The sequence below is a fragment of the Hippopotamus amphibius genome, chromosome 3 (genome assembly GCF_030028045.1).
Source record: "Hippopotamus amphibius kiboko isolate mHipAmp2 chromosome 3, mHipAmp2.hap2, whole genome shotgun sequence".
Lineage (NCBI taxonomy): Eukaryota > Metazoa > Chordata > Mammalia > Artiodactyla > Hippopotamidae > Hippopotamus > Hippopotamus amphibius.
In genome coordinates this window covers 72,737,439-72,756,330 of record NC_080188.1, presented here as the reverse complement: position 1 = coordinate 72,756,330, position 18,892 = coordinate 72,737,439, and the positions used below count along the sequence as shown (strand labels likewise).

Here is an 18,892-nt window from a genome sequence, read left to right as displayed (position 1 = left end):
TCCATGTAACCAAGGTTAATGATTCTCCTGACTTTTAGCACCGTAGATTAATTGTGTTTTTGAACTTCTTATAAATGGAATTATACAGAACGTGCTCCTTTGGTTCTGGTATTATTTTGCTCAGCATTATGGTTGTGAGATTATCCAAATTGTTCCTTTTCATTGCTGCATAGTAATCCATGATAATACCACAATGCATTTATCCATGCTACCATTAATGAGCATCTGAGTGGTTCTTACTTTTCGCTGATAGTGGCACTGTGAATATTCTAGTGTATGTCTTTGGTTAAAAATGTATACGCCTTTCTTCTGGGTATATACTTAGGAGAGGCATTTCTAGGTCATAGGTATGTATCTGTTCAGATTTAGTAGATACTGCCAGATAGATTTCCAAAATGGTTGTACCAGTTGATACTCTGAGCAACAGCATATGAGAGTTTTGGTTGCACCGTGCCCTTGCCAGCATTTGATATTGTCTGTCAGCTGTTCCTTTACCATTTAAGTGTCTTTAACCATTGCAGCATTGCTTCCATGGGTTAAGCTTTATGCAGAATTTCTTTGTTTTTCTTTTGCACCACTGAAAGAGATGAAACCTTATGTATTCTTTCTCTGCCTTTTTTTTGCTTTTGAAATTTAGTTAAACAAATATTCAGGCAATGCTAGGTATCTTGAGTTTGAAAAGGTAGCTAGCCCTCAATATCTGCCATTGAGAGATAAATGCCATTGAACTAGACATCAGGACAGGAAGCCTCACTCCAACATTTCCTACAACCTCCCAGTTTAATGGTTAGCCTCATATACTTCCTTTCTTCCTGTCAAGAAAGTTCTTCTTTCAAAGCATTATTTCATCCACAAAGGGCTCTTATAGCCTTATTTAACCCTCTCCATCCCCATGAACTATTGATTTGAGAAAGACTCATTTGGCTTTGAGATTTATTTCAGCTGTTAAGAAGCATGAGAATTTTCTGTTATTTATTTATGATTGTTCAATGGCTTCAAAATAAACAAAGGCCATATAGTAAACAAAGGTATCATCTAGGGGGCCTGTCATTTGGCAAGAAATTTCCCATGGATATCAGAGTTTGTCTCCATCAGTTCTGCAGACATGACACCACGTGCTTTAGCAGATTTCTCAGAAATACCAATATTGTTATTTTCCAGAAATTTGGAACTATCAGGGCGGATTTGATTGAGCAGATGAGATTCAAACAGAGACTAAAGGTGATCCAGACACTGGAGGATACTACAAAACGGAACGTGGTGAGTCTTTTGAGAAATGGCATCTTTCCTTATACTCTTACCGACTCACATTCCTGCTTGACAGACTGAAGATGATTTAAAAGAAGAAAATCAGGACGTTTCCCATTATGACACTTTTGAGTTTGTGAAATTCATTGTGTTTATTCTCCTTATAGGTACGAACCATTGTGACAGAAACTTCCTTTACCATTGATGAGCTAGAAGAACTTTATGCTCTTTTCAAGGTGAGTTTCATAGAAAATTCATGTACGTTCAGGGTAATAAATGAGTCCACTTTAATAATTCAGTTAGTTCTAGATTTTTCTGTTAAATTGTGAAGGGATAACATGAGTATCAACATGCATAAATAGGAAGATAGAGCTGAGTATAAAAGTAGAGTACTTAATATGAAAAATAAAGTTATAACTCATTTAAATTGATGTTTTAGCTTTCTTCCACTCCATATAATTTTTTAGCTGTTTCCTTGGACTTACAAAAATAGGGTGTTACTTGATTATGCTCATTGGAACGATGACAGTCAAGTTTAAATTCTTCCTGAAACTCCTGTAAATTGTAATTTCCTATGTTAATCTATATCAAGGCACCCTTAAAAAGAGACATGTAGCTAGAATAAGAATAAAGCTGCTCAGGTCTGAGGAAAAGCCTCGTTGTTTAAATTTCTGTGATTTCCATTTGTACGTCAGCCCATGCCAGCCTTGATCTTCAATAAGAAAACATTGTCAGTGAACAAAGCAGTGTAGAATAGTTTTTCTTCCAGAAAAAAATGCTTTTGTCATAACTATCGTTACCAACATCATAAAAATGTGGCAATTGCCAGGAAAAAAGTTTTAAAAGGTGCCTTTTTTGCAGGTGCCAATTTTATCACAATGTCTAATTGGCTAGCTTCTTGTATATAGAGCCTTGTACTTCCAGATCTAAGGAAGATAGGTTGAGGACTGCCAAGATAGTATAGGAAGGAACATACAGGGACACACACAAAGACCTGAGCTGGATACTAAGAGATTTTTGGATCAGAGAATGTGAGAGCTGGGAATGTTTTTGCTAATATTCCCACTTGCCTGTTAGCTGCTGGAGGCACCACTATTTTATTTATTTTTGTTTCACTAGTTCAGTGTCTCTCCCCAGTAGGTGTTGCAAACATGTGTGTGGAATACCTAGGTGAATTCGTGATCAGTTTTCCATCTAGTGTAATACAATCTCTGCCTGCTTCTGAGGCGGGTGGCTTTGTGCAGCCCAGCAGCATGACAAAGTGGGCAACAGTGCCCCCAGCAGGCAGCATTCGGCACTTGACGGTGAAGTCTCTCGCCTGTGCCATTTCATTCGTGTATTATCCAGACACGTAAAGCACTGCAGCTTATTGCTCCGTGTACGTTGGTTTTCCGTAAGGAAGGAGTCCCTCCTCATTTCATAAAGGAAAAAATATAAGGATCCAACTTCGATCAAAACAAAAAAAATGCCATGATCCAATTGCGATAAGATTTTAAAAGGATACGGAGGACTGGAAGAAATCTGCTTCACAGGGTGGTGGGGTGGGGCCAGGATTTGGGTAACTAAACAGAAGCGGGAGTAGCAGCTGGAGGCAACAAGACCACGCACAGATAACGGGAAGTGCTATGACATTAGAAAGAGGAGGCTGACTTTGGGGGACACCAGGAAAACGAAGATCAGGGCTGGTCGTGTAGAAGTCCAAGATCCAGAGATCACTGAAGCCTTCTTACCTGAGGACCCCTGCCCTCTCCAGTCCGTGCACCTCCAGGTACCAGGTGCATCATTTGTACGCTGAGGATATTGCCTGAAAGCTTTCCTTACACTCAAAGCCCTGCCCTGAGGGTGTGTTGACAAACATGAGTTTCCCAAGTCTACTGAGCGCCTCAAGAGAAAACCCGAGACCCTTGGCTGGTGCCAGGGATGGGAAGGATTCTCAGGGACTGTGGAACCCAAGACAGAGACTTCAGTTACCGACTCTTTCTTGAATCTTTTGAAGACTTGCATTGGCTTTAATTCATCAGAACAAACGTTGATTGAGACCTCACTGTGTCAGACACCCTGCCAGGCTCTTTAGTCCTTTAAAAAGCCAATTTCTGGGGATTTTCCTTCAGATACAAAGGAAAGAGACATTTGTCTCCCACGGAGCTTTCTGCTTGGGCTTTGGGCTAAAACTTGTTAGAAAAAGGTGAAAGGCTGCCACCCTGAGGCGGATTTGGTGGAAAACGTGGTTCGGGGTCCTGTGCCTTAGTTTCCCTTGAACTCTTTTCAATTAGTCCTTTTCCAGTCTTGGGTCCCTAGTGCCCAAATGATGGGCTCTTCTTCTCATCAGAGAAGTGGGTCATGGTCTGCATGGCTAGTCGTTTCCTGATGGTCGTGAGCACCGCGAAAGTGCCTGCACCACGTTCACGCCTGGGTCCAGAGCAACGTGAACACTTTAGTTAGGAGGAGGTGCTTCGGGTAACCTTTATCCACTGACGAAGCTCTGGTAAAGGGGACCCTTCCCAGGGACGGATCACCAACACTGTCCCACCCGCAGAGGCCTGCTGGGCCTCACATCAGGGTACAGCTCAACCCGTGCGGCCCCTGCGACCTCAGCCTCTGCCTCCTCCCCCTCACGGCACCACCATCACCAGTCTCCCCTCCCCGCAACCCAGCAGCAGGAGTGCAGCCCAAAGCCTGGTGGACTTGACACACTTCCTTTATCCTCCCAAGGCTGCATTGCAGAAACCTCTCCTTCCTCCTCCCTTGCCTTCTTCCTCTCCTCTCTTTTCTGGGTTCTTAGCTGCAATTCCCAGTAAACAGTGAGGACAAAGACATTGGTCTTCTTTGCTCTGTTCTAAGTGAGAACAACACTGAAGTGCTACACACTCCCCACTGACTCCCCCTTCTCAAAACCCCTAAGCACGAGGGAAAGATCTGTTTTGAAAGTGCCTTTTGCTGTTGCAATGTTTATACATGCTTATAATGAAATAGTACAACAGGGAATAAAGTAAAAAATAAAGTCTCCCTTTGGATGCCCCTCTGTCTTCCCAGCCCACCATTCAGTGCTAACTGTAAATGTCTACATACCGGGGAGCTGGGGGGTTCTTCCTGGCCTTTCTATTAGATGTTTTATCTTTGCGGTCTTCCTAGAATGGGAGTGTAATTCTACTAGAATCAATATGACCTCATGAATAAAGAGACAGTCTTCTTTCCACGGACAGAAACAGGAAGCCTTTTGTTGGATCTGTGTTCTGCTCACCCTAGTGGTTCCTATTCATAATTTTCCTGGAGCTATTTTCAGATGCGTGAAACAGGAGGACTGCACCCTTGTAGCCTGAACAGTGGATGACTAGGATAGTATTTATGTGATTTTAATGACCAGGAGGCAAGGGGGGTTACAGGACACTAAACTAGGAGTTTGCAAACCCAGAATCGCATTGTGATTCTGCTTCGACTAACTGATTAGATGACCTTGTAGAAGCTACTTACCCTCTGGGCTGTACCGTCCTCACCGAGGCCGCAAGGTGATCAGATTGCCTGAATTACAGATTTTTCAGGTTAACATTCTATGTATTTCTTTTAAATTAGAAAAAAAAATGTCTTTATGGGGGTTACTTCTTAAAATGCTGTGCATGTGGGGGTGGGGGAGAAGAAAATGGGGAGGGGGAGGGGTTTCTTTCTTTTTTAACCTACTCCAGTAATTGAACCGGGTTTTTCATGCCAGCTGTTAACGCAGAGATGGTTGCCATGGATTTGGGAGGGGGGCAGGGTCAAGTGGAGATACATGTAAAAGAGAAGCCAGAGGCCCTGGGACCAGACCATTGCCCCTCCCCGGAGATGCACACGGGTGATCTAAAGCCTTTTTCCAAATTTGAGGGAGTGCCCTTCTTCTTGGTGTTTGCTGTGAAATGCAGTCCTCAGTAGTCCTTCTTTTCTTTGATTTTTCAGGCAGAACACCTAACCAGCTGCTACTGGGGCGGGAGCAGCAATGCACTGGACCGCCACGACCCCAGCCTGCCTTACCTCGAGCAGTACCGCATCGACTTTGAGCAGTTCAAGGGCATGTTTGCTCTGCTCTTTCCCTGGGCCTGTGGAACTCACTCTGACGTGCTGGCCTCACGCTTATTCCAGTTATTAGATGAAAATGGAGATTCTCTGATCAACTTCCGAGAGTTTGTCTCTGGGCTGAGTAAGGACGGGATGTTATTGCATGACTTGGGTCGGGGAGTAGGGGGAGAGATCAGTAAGCACCATGGTCCTCGTGGTCCTGGGTGCCGCCCTCAGGACCACAGCCCCACTTGCCTCAGAAGACGAGGTTTACAGGACAGAGGAGCACATTTTAAGGTTTACAGGCTGATTGTAAAATTCATTCTTAGTTGATGGATATATTGTATGATTAAATTGTTACTTTCTACATTAGATAGTCCTCAACACTAGTTAAAATACATTATCAGAGAATTTGTAGGAATGCCAACTTAAACACTGAAACCACAGAACACAATAACTTTACGAGGAAAGAAGAAATGTTTGGATGGATTGCTTTTCTTTGTCACAAAATATATGTATATTGCATATATTTTATAAAATTTTATAGAACATTTCATAATATTTTTAATAAAGAGCTGAAAAAAATGCAACAGCTCTGCAGTCTAAATGGAATCTTTTCTCTCCATTTTGTGGGAAGGCAGGGTGTCCATCCTGAGAACTCACACACACACCTCACCAGCAGCATGCACTTCTGCCTATCAGCCTTGCTGCCTGACCTGTTTACTGCCCTATATTCCATTGGACTCTTGTCCTGTTGATATTTGAGCAAAAAAGCTATGTGGTAATTGAGCTTGGCTTGCCCAATACGAGGTTGTGGATGTAGCAGGCATTATGTCAGGCTGCCAGATGAGATAAGAAGGAAAACTTTTTTTTTTTTTTTTTTTGCACACGGGCTTAGTTGCTCCGCGGCATGTGGGATCTTCCTGGAGCTAGGATCAAACCCGTGACCTCTGCATTGGCAGGCGGATTCTTAACCACTGCGCCACCTAGTTAGCCCAAGAAGGAAAACTTTTTAAAATTCTGATTATGCCACTCTGTGACCTTGGTCTATACACTTGAAAATGCCCTGTGCCCATGAAAGACGAAGGTGTCAGGCATAGAGCCAATGATTGCAAAAAGTACCCTAAATCATTAAGAATAATGACTGGGGAGGACGGCAACTGAGAGGCAGTTCATATGGGGCAGGGGGTGGATGGAAACAATGACTGGGAGGCTTAAAGGCCAGAGAAAGATGATGCTTGTTAAAAAAGCAAAGGGGTGTAGATGAGGTCCTCTTAGATAAGTAAAACTATTTGTATAAAGCACTCAGATATATCATTCAAAGGGTGTACATGGAGGAAAGTAGCTTTTATTAAGTGCAGGCTCAGTTGCTTTAGAACTTGTACTTTATCACTTAATCCAAACAACAGACCTTTGAGGGTAATAATAGTATTGATAACTAACATTTATATAGCATTTACTCAGCCAGGCACTGCCCTCATGCCCTATGTGCATTTAATTTACCCAAGACCGACAATTACAAAGTTGGGGTTTGAACTCAGGTTTGTGTAGTTACTATTAGGCTTTATTACCTGTCTGCTTACTATTAATACTCACATTTTCAGTTAAAGAGATGGAGGCTCAGAAAAGTTAAGCAACTTTCTGGAACATTCGTTTTTAGCAAGTCCATATGTATCTGTTACTGAACTGAAAGGCACAATTAGTACATGCTGGGTCCATGATTCAGAGGAAGGCCATCTCAAAAGCACATCCTTTTTTCATTACTTTATGCTTAAAGACAACAAACAGAATTTTTTTGGGCGGGGGGGGGAGGAGGAGGTGTTATTTTTAATTACACAAGTAACACATAAATACATTCCGCTTTTTAAAAAAGTGAACAAAATAAAAAAATGAAAAAGTAAAGCAGTCCAGACAAGGCTAACGACCCTTTTGACCCACTCCTAATCCTTTCTGCCCCAAAGTAACTACTTATTATCACATTGATGTCTTATCAAAAGGGAGATTTTTTTAAATTACCTTTGGACAAAAATAAGGAGGAGAAAAAAGAGACAGGTTCTGCACATAGAAAGGGTTCTAGGAATTTTTGCCTCAACCAGTTTTGCTGCAAAGCTCATTGGCCATAAGGCCATTTTGCCATAAGAGATAAAAATAATTGGTTGACGGTTACAACACTAGAAAAGGATGACAAATCAGTTTTTATAAATCCATCGGTGAGCACAGTCATCCCTCCCAGTGGTCAAAACCAAAAGTTTACCAAACTATGGCAGATATGAAAGAAGCAGCTACTAATTCACAACAGCCTTTGGGAGAATTAATGTTTGATTCTTTAGCTAACTTGGGTACAACAGCTTCTCCTCTCAGGCTGTCTTTACCAAATTTATCAGGTAGTATTAGACATTAGAAGCAAAAGAAGAATCAAGCTCCTTCTGTCCCCCCAAAAGGAAATGGCTATGTGATTCCTGATAGATGTAAGTTTCTTGAAAATGGTGAAAATTTTAGCAGAATTTGGCTTAGATTAGCTCGCTGAAAGATTTGCAGAAATTGATATCTTATTTTCTAGTGTACTATAACTGTCAACCGGTTATTTTTATCTTTCATGGCAAAATTTCCTTACGGCTAGTTAGTTGTGCGGTGAAACTGCTTGTGGAAAAGATGTTCACAGTAAAAATACCAGACATGTAAAGTGATAGGAAAAAATATAAATATTTAATTTACTTAAGTTTAGTCAAACTCCAACAAGGTAAATACTCTTCAAAATCTTCCAAAAAGGAAAGAGAGGGTTGCAGTTCAGTATAGTGAAAACATTGGAGAAGAGTACTTAGGCTTCTTAAAATGCGGTTGAGTTCTTTGAGCAAAGTAAACTCCACCTGGATTGCTGGGAGGCGTCTCAGAGCTGTAGTCAGTCATGCGGATCGATTATAGCTTTGGAGACAGACAAGTAGACTGGAAAAGAGAAATTCTGTTCAAGTCTTAAGAAACTAAAGAATGAATTCTGGAGAAGATGGATCAGTCATTTCAATGTCCATCCCCAGAAAGATCCCTCCAAAAATTAGTGAACAGACAGTCTCTATGAAATTAGAGATGAGGGATTACAATCACTAGCCACAAATCAGCTGGATCTCCTTTTCCAACGGTGTTGCTGGCAGGCAGCGTTTCTAAACATGCTGTAGATGTCACGAGGCAGCTGGTCATTGGCCAATGGAAAGTTGGAGGGATATGGAAGTTGGTGATTCCACGACTGACTGAACCCCACACCCAACGCATGATGGTCAACGGAGAGTTCTCTAGTGCACTGGGTCTTGTGTTTACCCTCTGCGATTATTCCCTCATTTGCAACATAGTTATTGTCAGAACTAAAAGAAGTCCTTCAAGTAAAGTTCCTACAACAGTGCCTGGCTCAGAAAGTGTTATACTGTTGTCACTACAATTACTATTTATCCCCGTCTACCTGACTCAGCGACTTAAACTGTAAAGGTAGAGAAGGCGTACTTACCAAATGTGTCAGCTGCACGAAGCTGGGAGAGATAAGTCAGTGTGTTAGGAAGACAAAGACAAGATTAAAAACAATATTAAAGGAGGAAATGACTGGCAAAAACAAACTGAGAGAGATAAATCAGAAGTCTTCACTTTTAAGAAATGATTGTAAAAGAACTGTACGGCTGCACGTACAGCATAGTGGTTTCAACTTTGGAATCTAGGGTCAAACAAATCTGAGTTTAAATCCGGGACTTGCCACTTGCTAGCTTATGACCTTGAACACAGTACTTAACATCAATAAGCCCGACTTTTCTCATCTATAAAGTTGGGATGATACTTGTGACCATCTTGTAGGATTATTGTGAGGAGAAAGTGAAATGCATGTGGAAAGTGGTTAACATAGGGTTTAACGCAAAGTGAATAGTTCATAAACGTCTGTCATTATTTTTGTAATTAGTATTAGTCAGTGTGCAAGCATCTTGGGGTTTAGTTAACTATGTGGTCAATAAGAAACTCTGGGACTTCCTAGGTGGTGCAGTGGTTAAGAATCTGCCTGCCAATGCAGGGGACACGGGTTCGAGCCCTGCTCTGGGAAGATTCCACATGCCGCGGAGCAATTAAGCCCATGCGCCACGACTATTGAGCCTGTGCTCTAGAGCCTGTGAGCCACAACTGTTGAGCCCGTGTGCCACAACTTTTGAAGCCCACGCACCTAGAGCCTGCGCTCCTCAACAAGAGAGGCCACTACAACGAGGAGCCTGCACAACACAATGAAGAGTAGCCCCCGCTTGCAACAACTAGAGAAAGCCCGTGTGCAACAACGAAAACCCAATGTAGCCAATAAATAAATAAATTTATAATAAAAAAAGCAATTGTATTTAAAAAAAAAGAAACTCTGGATTGACGAGTATGAAGAGTTGGATGTGGGACTTCCCTGGTGGTGCAGTGTTTAGGACTCCGTGCTCCCAATGCAGAGGCCTGGGTTCAATCCCTGGTCAGGGAACTAGATCCCACATGCGTGGCACAACTAAGGAGCCTGCCTACCGCAACTAAGACCCAGCACAACCAAATAAATAAATAAATCTAAAAAAAAAACTTAAATGCAAACTTAGGCTGTATTAGGATAAGAGTCAAGAACAGTTCCACTATCCTCTGCAGTGGACGAGAGGCTTCTGGAACTCTCTGTCCAGAGGGATATTGATGGACACATTAACACCTAAGGTAGATGTGAGTGGATGTGGATACCAGCCATGTTATATAAGAAATTTGAAAAATGTAGAGAAGTATAGCCTGGGGAACATAAATTTGCCTTGAAAAGATAAGCTTGAGGGAAACAGGACAGTTGTCCTTAAAATCTGAGGGATTGTTGTATTGAAAATATAATGGACCTATTCTGTTTGACTTTAAAGAGTGAGGAAGAGGAATAGTTGTAAACCTTTTTTGAGTCGTAATCTCTTTGAGGTCTGATAAAGACAGTGGAAATTTTCTTCTGGAAAAGCAACATGGGCACATGGACACATTTCATGTTCTATGTGGTTTGTGAACTTTATGAAGTTGAACCTGCAGGTTTAGGGTCCAGACTACAGTAAAAATGGCAGGAGCACTTTCAGTGTTTAGAGAATACGCCCGTGGGATGAGATGCCTCTGGTTGTAATGTGCTCCCCATCTCTGGGGATGTTCAAACATCTCTTTTTCGTGCGTGTGGATGTGTAAGGAGGTCCCTATGTGAAGTGGGAGGTCAGACAAGTTAACCCCTGGTGTCCCTGCCAACCAGTCCAGATCCTGTGATTCCTCTTTTCCCAAATCTGATTAATCTTCAACTAGGAGCTCTGAGAACACGTATTTACATAGTATTTTCTAATTCCTGAAGTACATGTGGACTTTAAGGGGAAGGGTAACTGGATTCTTTGGGTTGAAGCAATGGTGATATAATGGCAGCTAGGTTAGGCTAAATTAAACTGAAGAAACGTTTAAGAGGCCCCAAAAGCAGCTAAAAAGGATTTCCACAATGAGCAATTTGAAGCGCTCTCAAACATGGACTGAGATGATTTCTGAACTCTTGCAGTCATATAGGGTGTTCAGGCTCAGTCACCTGACCTTTCTTATCAATAACACTAACTTACTTTGTGCCAGCCGCTATTCCGAGTGTGAACACTTCTAGTTCTCACGTTTCATGGGTCCTGATATCAAGACCACTGGTAGAGTCTTTTCATTTGTCTTCCTGCCTCATAGAGGGGAAACGGGTACAGAGAGGTTCACTCTCCCAAGGGCATGTAGTAAGTACAAAAGATTTGAAGCCAGGCATCCCGGTTCCAGAGTTTTTAACACAAATATATCCTGACCAAACTTTCTGCCACGCAGTACCTGGGTTTCAGTTTGTAAAAGGTAGACACTTGGGGGGGACACTAAGCCTCGGGGGGTTGCCAGCACACACAGTGCATCTCACATTGGTACTGATGCTGCTTCTAGGTGCCGCATGCCACGGGGACCTCACAGAGAAGCTCAGACTCCTGTACAGGATGCACGTCTTGCCTGGTGAGTGAGCTGCACAGAGTAGCACATGTACCCGTAACCCTGGCCTGGCTTGACATCCTTCTGGGTGTGACCTGTTTGCGTCTTTTTTGATATACAACATCACTCATGGGTCACTAAGAACAAACTGAACGATGCGTTGTACATGAGTTCCTGAATCAGCAGATGCTTGATTCCGTGGTCATTCACCTGTCTGCAGCGTGAGTTACAGTAAGAGAAAAGAGCAGCCTTCTGCAAGAGAACGAATAAAGCGTTTGGTGACTCATGGGATTCTGAGTGTAGGGGGAGCAGTGCTACCCCTGGCAGAAACAGTGAGAAAGATGGTGAGGCTTTGAGTTGGGGTTTAAATAGGGTTGGCCTCCAGCTGGACTTACGTAGCAAATGCTAAAAAAGAAAGGGAGAGAGGGAGGGAGGAAGGAAGAAAGGAGGGAGGGAGGGAGGGAGAAAGGAAGGAAGGAAAAGAAAGGGAGAGAGGAAGGAAGGGGGTTAGCTCTGAGGATGGCAATAGTGTAAAACTATAGATTTGGGAATTATCATTATAGCATACAATTTCCTAAAATTTGGTTCCTTAAGGAATCATTCCAAATGGCACTGATGAACCCAATGGCAGGGCAAGAATAAACATACAGGTGTAGAGAACGGACTTCAGGACACGGGGCGGGGGTGACGGGGGGAGGGGCGAAGGGGAAGCTGGGATGAAGTGAGAGAGTAGCACTGACATATATACACTACCAAATGTAAAATAGATAGCTAGTGGGAAGCTGTTGCATAGCACAGGGAGATCAACTGGATAATTGGTGATGATTTAGAGGGGCGGGATAGGGAGGGTGGGAGGGAGTCGCGGGAGGGAGGGGATATGGGGATATATGTATAAATACAGCTGATTCACTTTGTTGTACAGCAGAAACTGGCACACCAGTGTAAAGCAATTATACTCCAATAAAGAGCTTAAAAAAAAATAAGAATCATTCCATAGGGTTTAGCAAAGTCTCCGAAAAAGGAAAATGTAAAGGGACACTTCAGTGTGGGGTTGTTATAAAGGAAGGTGGAGTTAGAAATGGAGGGCGCCCCTCCCTCCTAAGGTTTGAGAGGGGGTGGGCATTCAAGGCTCCCCAGTGAGGTGACCCCCACCCCGCCTTTGTAACTTCAGCTTCTCGTGCTCCCCCGTGTCATGTCTCTAACAATTAAAGCACACTTCCATTGAGCCATGGCCCTGCCAACATGAGAATCATCTCTCCTTCCTCTCCAGAGCCATCTTCTGATCAAGACGAGCCAGATTCTGCTTTTGAAGCAACTCAGTACTTCTTTGAAGATATCACCCCAGAATGCACACATGGTAAGTGACTTTCCTCACCGGGGCCATTCTGTTTCTTTCCTACAGAGCCCTCTGTTATTAGAAAAAGTTACCTTCAAAGCTAGTCAATCAAAGAAGTATAATGAATACAGGTGCCTAATACACTACTTTCTTTTCAAATTTTTGAACTTGAGTAACTACTGGGGAGTGGGTACTTCAGCCCCCTGAAAGGACATCATGTCCTGCTGGCTTAGAAAAAGCATGGCCTGTAGAGCATATACTTTCCTCCCCCTCCTTGATGGGGAGAGACGTCCATTAAGAATGTCATTCTGTTGTCACGCCGCTCTCCAAAATCAGGACTAGCACGGGTATCAGATGTGCTGCTCTGTAACAGGCATCAGCAAACTTTGGGCCAAATCCGGCCCACTGTCTTTTTGTACAACCTGTGATAGTGTAAAATCTACATAAACAATTAAAACAATATAAAATTTAAACTTTGCTGCCTATAAATGAAGTTTTATTGGAACACAGCCAAGCTCATTCAGTCATATACTGCCCATGGCTGCTCTCACATTGCAGTGGTAGAACTGCCTCAGATATTTGCCGTCTGACCCTTTACAGAGATTGTTTGCTGCTCTGTGTGGTTGTTAGGTCTACACACACATGATCCAGCGCGTTGGAAATATCTCCAGGTTTAAATATGAGCATGTTCTGTTGTGTCGCGTGTGGGTCTAAGCAGCTTCTCTCGGCTGGCGGCTGCCTGTGTTATCTTCGTTCTATTGATACGTCATCCTTAGGGCAGCTGCCTGACTTCGCCCAAGGCTGAAAGTCAGCATGGGTTCCTCCTGGGTCCTTTTGCCTCTTAAATCTTATGGTCCCCAAATAAGCACAGCTTAGACCTGTTTTTAATCTGTGAGCCCCCAAGTGAGAGTGGAGAGGAGTGAGAGCCAGACACGGTCTTCTTATTGGCAATACATGTTAAGGGCAGGAGCTTTGGACGGGATGCCAGCTCTGTTTGTCTACATGACCTCAGGCAGCTTCCTGTGTCTGTGAGCTCCAGGGTCCTCGTGTGGAAATGGAGATGAAAACTGTCACATTGGGTATAGTAAGGACTTAGATAATGTAGTAAGCCTTTTAGCGTAAGTGTCTTAGCACATCCAACAATATTCTTCACATCCTTAGCAATCATATTTTGCCTGTAAAATGTTAGCCGTATCTTTTTTAGTGGGCACTCACTTCAGAAAAGGAGTCACTTGTTTCAGAAATGCTTCAGGAATGGTCACATGCCAATAGCATTTAACAGCCTTAAAAGATGCTTTTCAAAACATGTTTTTTCTAACTCCAAAAGTACTATTGCTTTGTATCAAAATTTTTAAAATATGGATTAAAATATATAAAATAAGCTAATGATGTCTTAAACTGTATAATATAAAGATAACTATCAATAATAAGTAATATCTTGAAGTATTTCTTTTCCTTTTTTATCCATATAATAATATGTATAATATATATAAAACTGGGATCAAACTGCCTATACAGTTTTTTTGTTTGTTTGTTTGTTTGTTTTGGCTGGAGGATTGTTTTATGAACAGTTTAAAAATAGAACAAGTGTGTTCTGGCAAATGCCACCTCCACCTCTTCTGCCTATATAGTTTTGTATCCTGTTTTCACTTAAAATCCAGTGAGCCTATTACGATGTCATTTATATTCTCTGAAAACTTGGCTTTTATTGGCTGTATAATATCCATTGCATGGGCTTACCATAACATTTTGGAATATCTACTTGTTTCCTAAATCTAGTTCAACATTAAAAGGAGAGGATTTTCTCCATGGCATATAGTACATTGTCTTCAGTATGTCTTAAAAGTTGCTGAGATTTTAATTTGTCCCTAAATACATAAAGGTTACATATGTGGCACACCAGCCACCTTTTGTACAGCTGAGGAAGTGCTTGGGATGCATTCTTACAGCTGACAAACTGAATAGGAGACTGGGGGAATTGTACACCTCTCCCTTTAGAAGCCCTGGGATGCCCTGTTGTAAGAAGAAAAAAGAAGGGCTTCCTAGGTGGTGCAGTAGTTGAGAATCCGTCTACCAATGCAGGGGACACGGGTTCAATCCCTGCTCCAGGAAGATCCCACATGCTCACGGAGCAACTAAGCCCATGCACCACAGCTATTGAGCCTGTGCTTTAGAGCCTGTGAGCCACAACTATTGAGCCCATGTGCTGCAACTACTGAAGCCCATGCGCCTAGAGCCCCTGCTCCACAACAAGAGAGGCCACAGCAATGAGGAGTCCGTGCACCACAACAAAGAGTAGCCGCCACTCACCACAACTAAAATGAAAGCCCGCACACAGCAAAAAAGACCCAACACAGCCAATAAAATAAATAAATTTATTAAAAAAAAAAAGAAAAAAGAAAACAATTATAAGTGAATTTCTTGAAAGCCAAAAAATGCCAGATTATGAATCTGAAGGAATTTAGTAGCACATGACATATGTTTTCTTTTACCAACATAGATGTCAGTTTCTTTTTTATTTTATTTATTTATTTATTTATTTATTTATTTATTTATTTATTTTACTTATTGGCTGCATTGGGTCTTCATTGCTGCGAGCAGGCTTTCTGTCGTTGCAGAGAGCAAAGACTATTCTTCATTGTGGTGCCCAGGTGGCTTCTCTAGGTGTGTGAGCTTCAGTAGTTGTGGCACACAGGCTTAGCTGCTCCACAGCATGTGGGAATCTTCCTGGACCAGGGCTCGTACCCATGTCCCCTGCCTTGGCAGGCGGATTTTTAACCACTTCGCAACCAGGGAAGCCCTCAGTTTCTTTTTAAAAAGTGAGTTGTTGATCTTCTGCAGAGCCTGACAGAGGATCAGTCTCATGTATACAAAGTTAAGACGATAATGTAACATACAGAGGAGGGAAATCAACATTCACTGGGGCAAGCACCTTTAAGTACTGAACACTACGTGAAATCATTCTTTTAATTCCTAATTATACACTGAGCCCTGTTTGTGAAAAAGAATTCTTGGGGAATCTTTCACCTAGAGGTAGCGTTTGTTGACTGTAAAAAAAATGCACTACCTAAAAGTTGAGAATCATGTTTTATTCAGTGGACATACTGAGGACTTAAGCCCAGGAGGCAGCCTCTCAGATGGCTCTGAAGGACTGCTCTAAAGAAGTAAGGGAGGAGCCAGGATCTATAGGATTTTTTGCAAAACAAACAAACAAACAAAAAACAGGTAGTGGATACATCAAAAGATTAGTTTTAATTAAAGAAACCAGGTATCTCAGGTTAATGAATTTAGTGCTTTTCTGTGTATGGGAAGATGCAAGAGTCTGGGCTTACTGAAATCATTCCTTTGATATGCACCCTAGCTATCTAGGGCCAGTATCCTGTTTTTCTCCATCCTGAATCCCCTCAGGGCGCACGCTTGGGGGAGGCTCCAGTGCTGCTGGTGTATTGGCTGCAACATCCTTTGTTTACTGATACAGCAGGCAACATTCAGTTGTCAGATCTAATGTGAGACACCCAGTAAAATCTGAATTTGAGATGGGCAAAAAATAATTTGTTTAGCATGAATACATCCCACGTGATTTGTGGGAACTCACACTTTTTAAAAATTATTTGTTTATTTATGTTCTGGGGTTTTGTTTTTGTTTTGTTTTGCTAAATCGGGCAAACCTAAGAGGTTTTTCTTTCTACTACGTGTGCTAAATCTATGACTTTATCATATAACATTCTCCTTTTTTTTCTTCTGAATCTTTCTTGGTAGTGGTTGGATTGGACAGCAGAAACAAACACAGTGTAGACGATGGCTTTGTTACCGTGAGTCTAAAGCCCGACAGAGGTACAGACTTCCTCTTCTCTGTGTTTCCCTTACTGCTGGTTCAACAGCTGCTTCTTGACCTTTGAACACTTATTTCTTGGCATTTGGGTTTTAGGGAAGAGGGCAAATTCTCAAGAAAATCGTAATTACCTGAGACTCTGGACTCCAGAAAATAAATCCAAGTCAAAGAATGCAAAGGATTTACCCAAATTGAATCAGGTGAGTGCTGAACAGTGCAGTTCATTCATTTCAAATCTGTTTTCCAGTCATAGATAAATGTAGAATAAGTACCCCTCAAGGATAATGGCAACTGGGGCACTTAATTAGTACCTGTTTGGATGTGTTTTGTGCATGCTTTTGTGCATTAAAAGTATGCTGTGTCGTGAGAAAAATGACCTCCTCAGAGAATATGTGAACCATGAAATATTCAAATTTGAGAATACATGCATTCTCATCCCAATCTTTAAAAATACCCTCAGATACTCAAAAGACAAGCTCATGCTGTTTTCAAACCGCTGTGCTCGGCTATAAAGGTGTCTGACATATTTTTCCTTAAACAGCTGAAATGTAATGAGGGAGATAAAACAATATAAATAATTAAAATACAGGATGAAAATGCAGTTTTCTAATAGAAGAACAGATAAATCATCCAGGTGGGGGTAGAAGGCATGACTTCTGTCCAGGGACACCAGCAGATGACACCATGGGAGAGGGGATTGGAGCTGACCTTGGAAAAATTGGGCTGCATGCTGAAGTGTGTAGATATGAGATGAGGTGAGGTCTGTGATTTATTTAAGATGCTGCAAGAAAGGTTAAAAGAGGTAGTGACACATTTGTTAGTGACACATTTGTATAACATGGTCCTTATTTTTTTTTAAGATGTATGTATGTATGTATGTATATTTATTTTGGCTATGCCAGGTCTTAGTTGCAGCACGCAGGATCTTCACTGGGGCATGCAGACTCTTAGTTGCTGCATGCATGTGTGATCTAGTTCCCTGACCAGGGATCAACCCCAGGCCTCCTGCATTGGGAGCGGGTAGTCTCACTCACTGGACCTCCAGGAAAGTCCCTGTGGTCCTTCTTGATTCTAGATGATAAGTAGTATTATGGAGGTGTATTATTTCATTCTTTCTACTTTCATGGATGTTAGAAGTTTTCCAGTTTAAAACAGGGAAGCATTAATAAAGAGACTTTAAACTACACATCCATCTGCCCTGCGATACTTTTCGTGGGTCTTGTAGGAGTCCTGATATTAAATGGCTTTGCAGTCCACTTGGGTTCTGACTCTGCTCCGCATGAGGTGGTCACGTTCTTGTGTTTTCCCTCCGTCACTTTTCAGGGGCAGTTTATCGAGCTGTGTAAGACGATGTATAACATGTTCAGCGAGGACCCCAACGAGCAGGAGCTGTATCACGCCACGGCGGCGGTGACCAGCCTCCTGCTGGAGATCGGAGAAGTGGGCAAGCTCTTCGCCACCCAGCCTACCAAGGAGGGCGGGAGCGGCGGGCCATCCGGCAACCAGGGCATCCCCGGCGGCGGCGGCGTGCTCTTCCCCAAGAAAGGGCCGGGCCAGCCTTACGCGCTGGAACCCGTGGAGCCCCTCCCGGCCAGCTTGGCGGGGGACGGCGAGGAACACTCTCTGGGGGGCCAGATGGAGGACATCAAGCTGGAGGATTCCTCGCCCCGGGACCACGGGGCCTGCTCCTCTATGCTCGTCTCCGACGACGACACCAAGGACGACAGCTCCATGTCCTCGTACTCGGTGCTGAGTGCCGGCTCCCACGAGGAGGACAAGCTGCACTGTGAGGATATCGGCGAGGACACGGTCCTGGTGCGCAGCGGCCAGGGCACAGGGGCACTGACCCGGAGCACCAGCCTGGACCGAGACTGGGCCATCACCTTCGAGCAGTTCCTGGCCTCCCTCCTGACCGAGCCGGCCCTGGTGAAGTACTTTGACAAGCCCGTGTGCATGATGGCCAGGATCACCAGTGCAAAAAACATCCGGATGATGGGCAAGCCCCTCACCTCGGCCAGTGACTACGAGATCTCAGCCATGTCCGGCTGAATCCCGCGCCTTCTCTGGGGACCAGGAGGATGGGGTGGGGGGGGCGGGGGGAAAGGGTCTTTTTTATGTTCCGTGTTGGGGTTTCTTTCTTCCTTTTAAATTAAATATTTATTAGTACCCGGCTTGAAGCCTAGTGTTTTCATAATATAATACAATGAAAGCTGTTGGAGAAATACTTAAACACCTGGATGTAGGTACAGTACACTCTCTTGTTGGGGGGAGGGGGACTTACCAGAATGCAGTTTATTCAGTGAATTCCAAAAAAAAAGATGACCGTCCAGTGATATGTGTGTATTTATAACTTCTTAATCTTGTTGTTGAGCTGTATACATAGTGCTGTTTAACGCTAAATAAGGCAGCAACCATTGTGTATTTGGGCTTTTTAAGTAAAATTAGAGCTGTAAGGAAAG

At 43.0% G+C, this 18,892-nt stretch overlaps 1 protein-coding gene across 2 annotated transcripts in view; it reads left to right on the top strand.

Annotated features, from left to right (window-relative positions):
* TBC1D9 (TBC1 domain family member 9) overlaps nt 1-18,503 on the top strand; it is a 121,049-nt gene extending 102,546 nt beyond the window's left edge. Inside the window, exons 14-21 of one of the 2 annotated variants that reach the window (XM_057728165.1) lie at nt 1,162-1,260; nt 1,416-1,484; nt 5,179-5,419; nt 11,224-11,289; nt 12,536-12,622; nt 16,361-16,435; nt 16,530-16,633; nt 17,757-18,503. In XM_057728165.1, coding sequence (XP_057584148.1) covers nt 1,162-1,260; nt 1,416-1,484; nt 5,179-5,419; nt 11,224-11,289; nt 12,536-12,622; nt 16,361-16,435; nt 16,530-16,633; nt 17,757-18,482 — 1,467 coding nt within the window. In that variant the 3' untranslated portion in view covers nt 18,483-18,503. The remainder of the gene's footprint in view (nt 1-1,161; nt 1,261-1,415; nt 1,485-5,178; nt 5,420-11,223; nt 11,290-12,535; nt 12,623-16,360; nt 16,436-16,529; nt 16,634-17,756) is intronic. The other variant, XM_057728166.1, reaches the window with a different exon arrangement.
* Nucleotides 18,504-18,892: the final 389 nt, after the last annotated feature.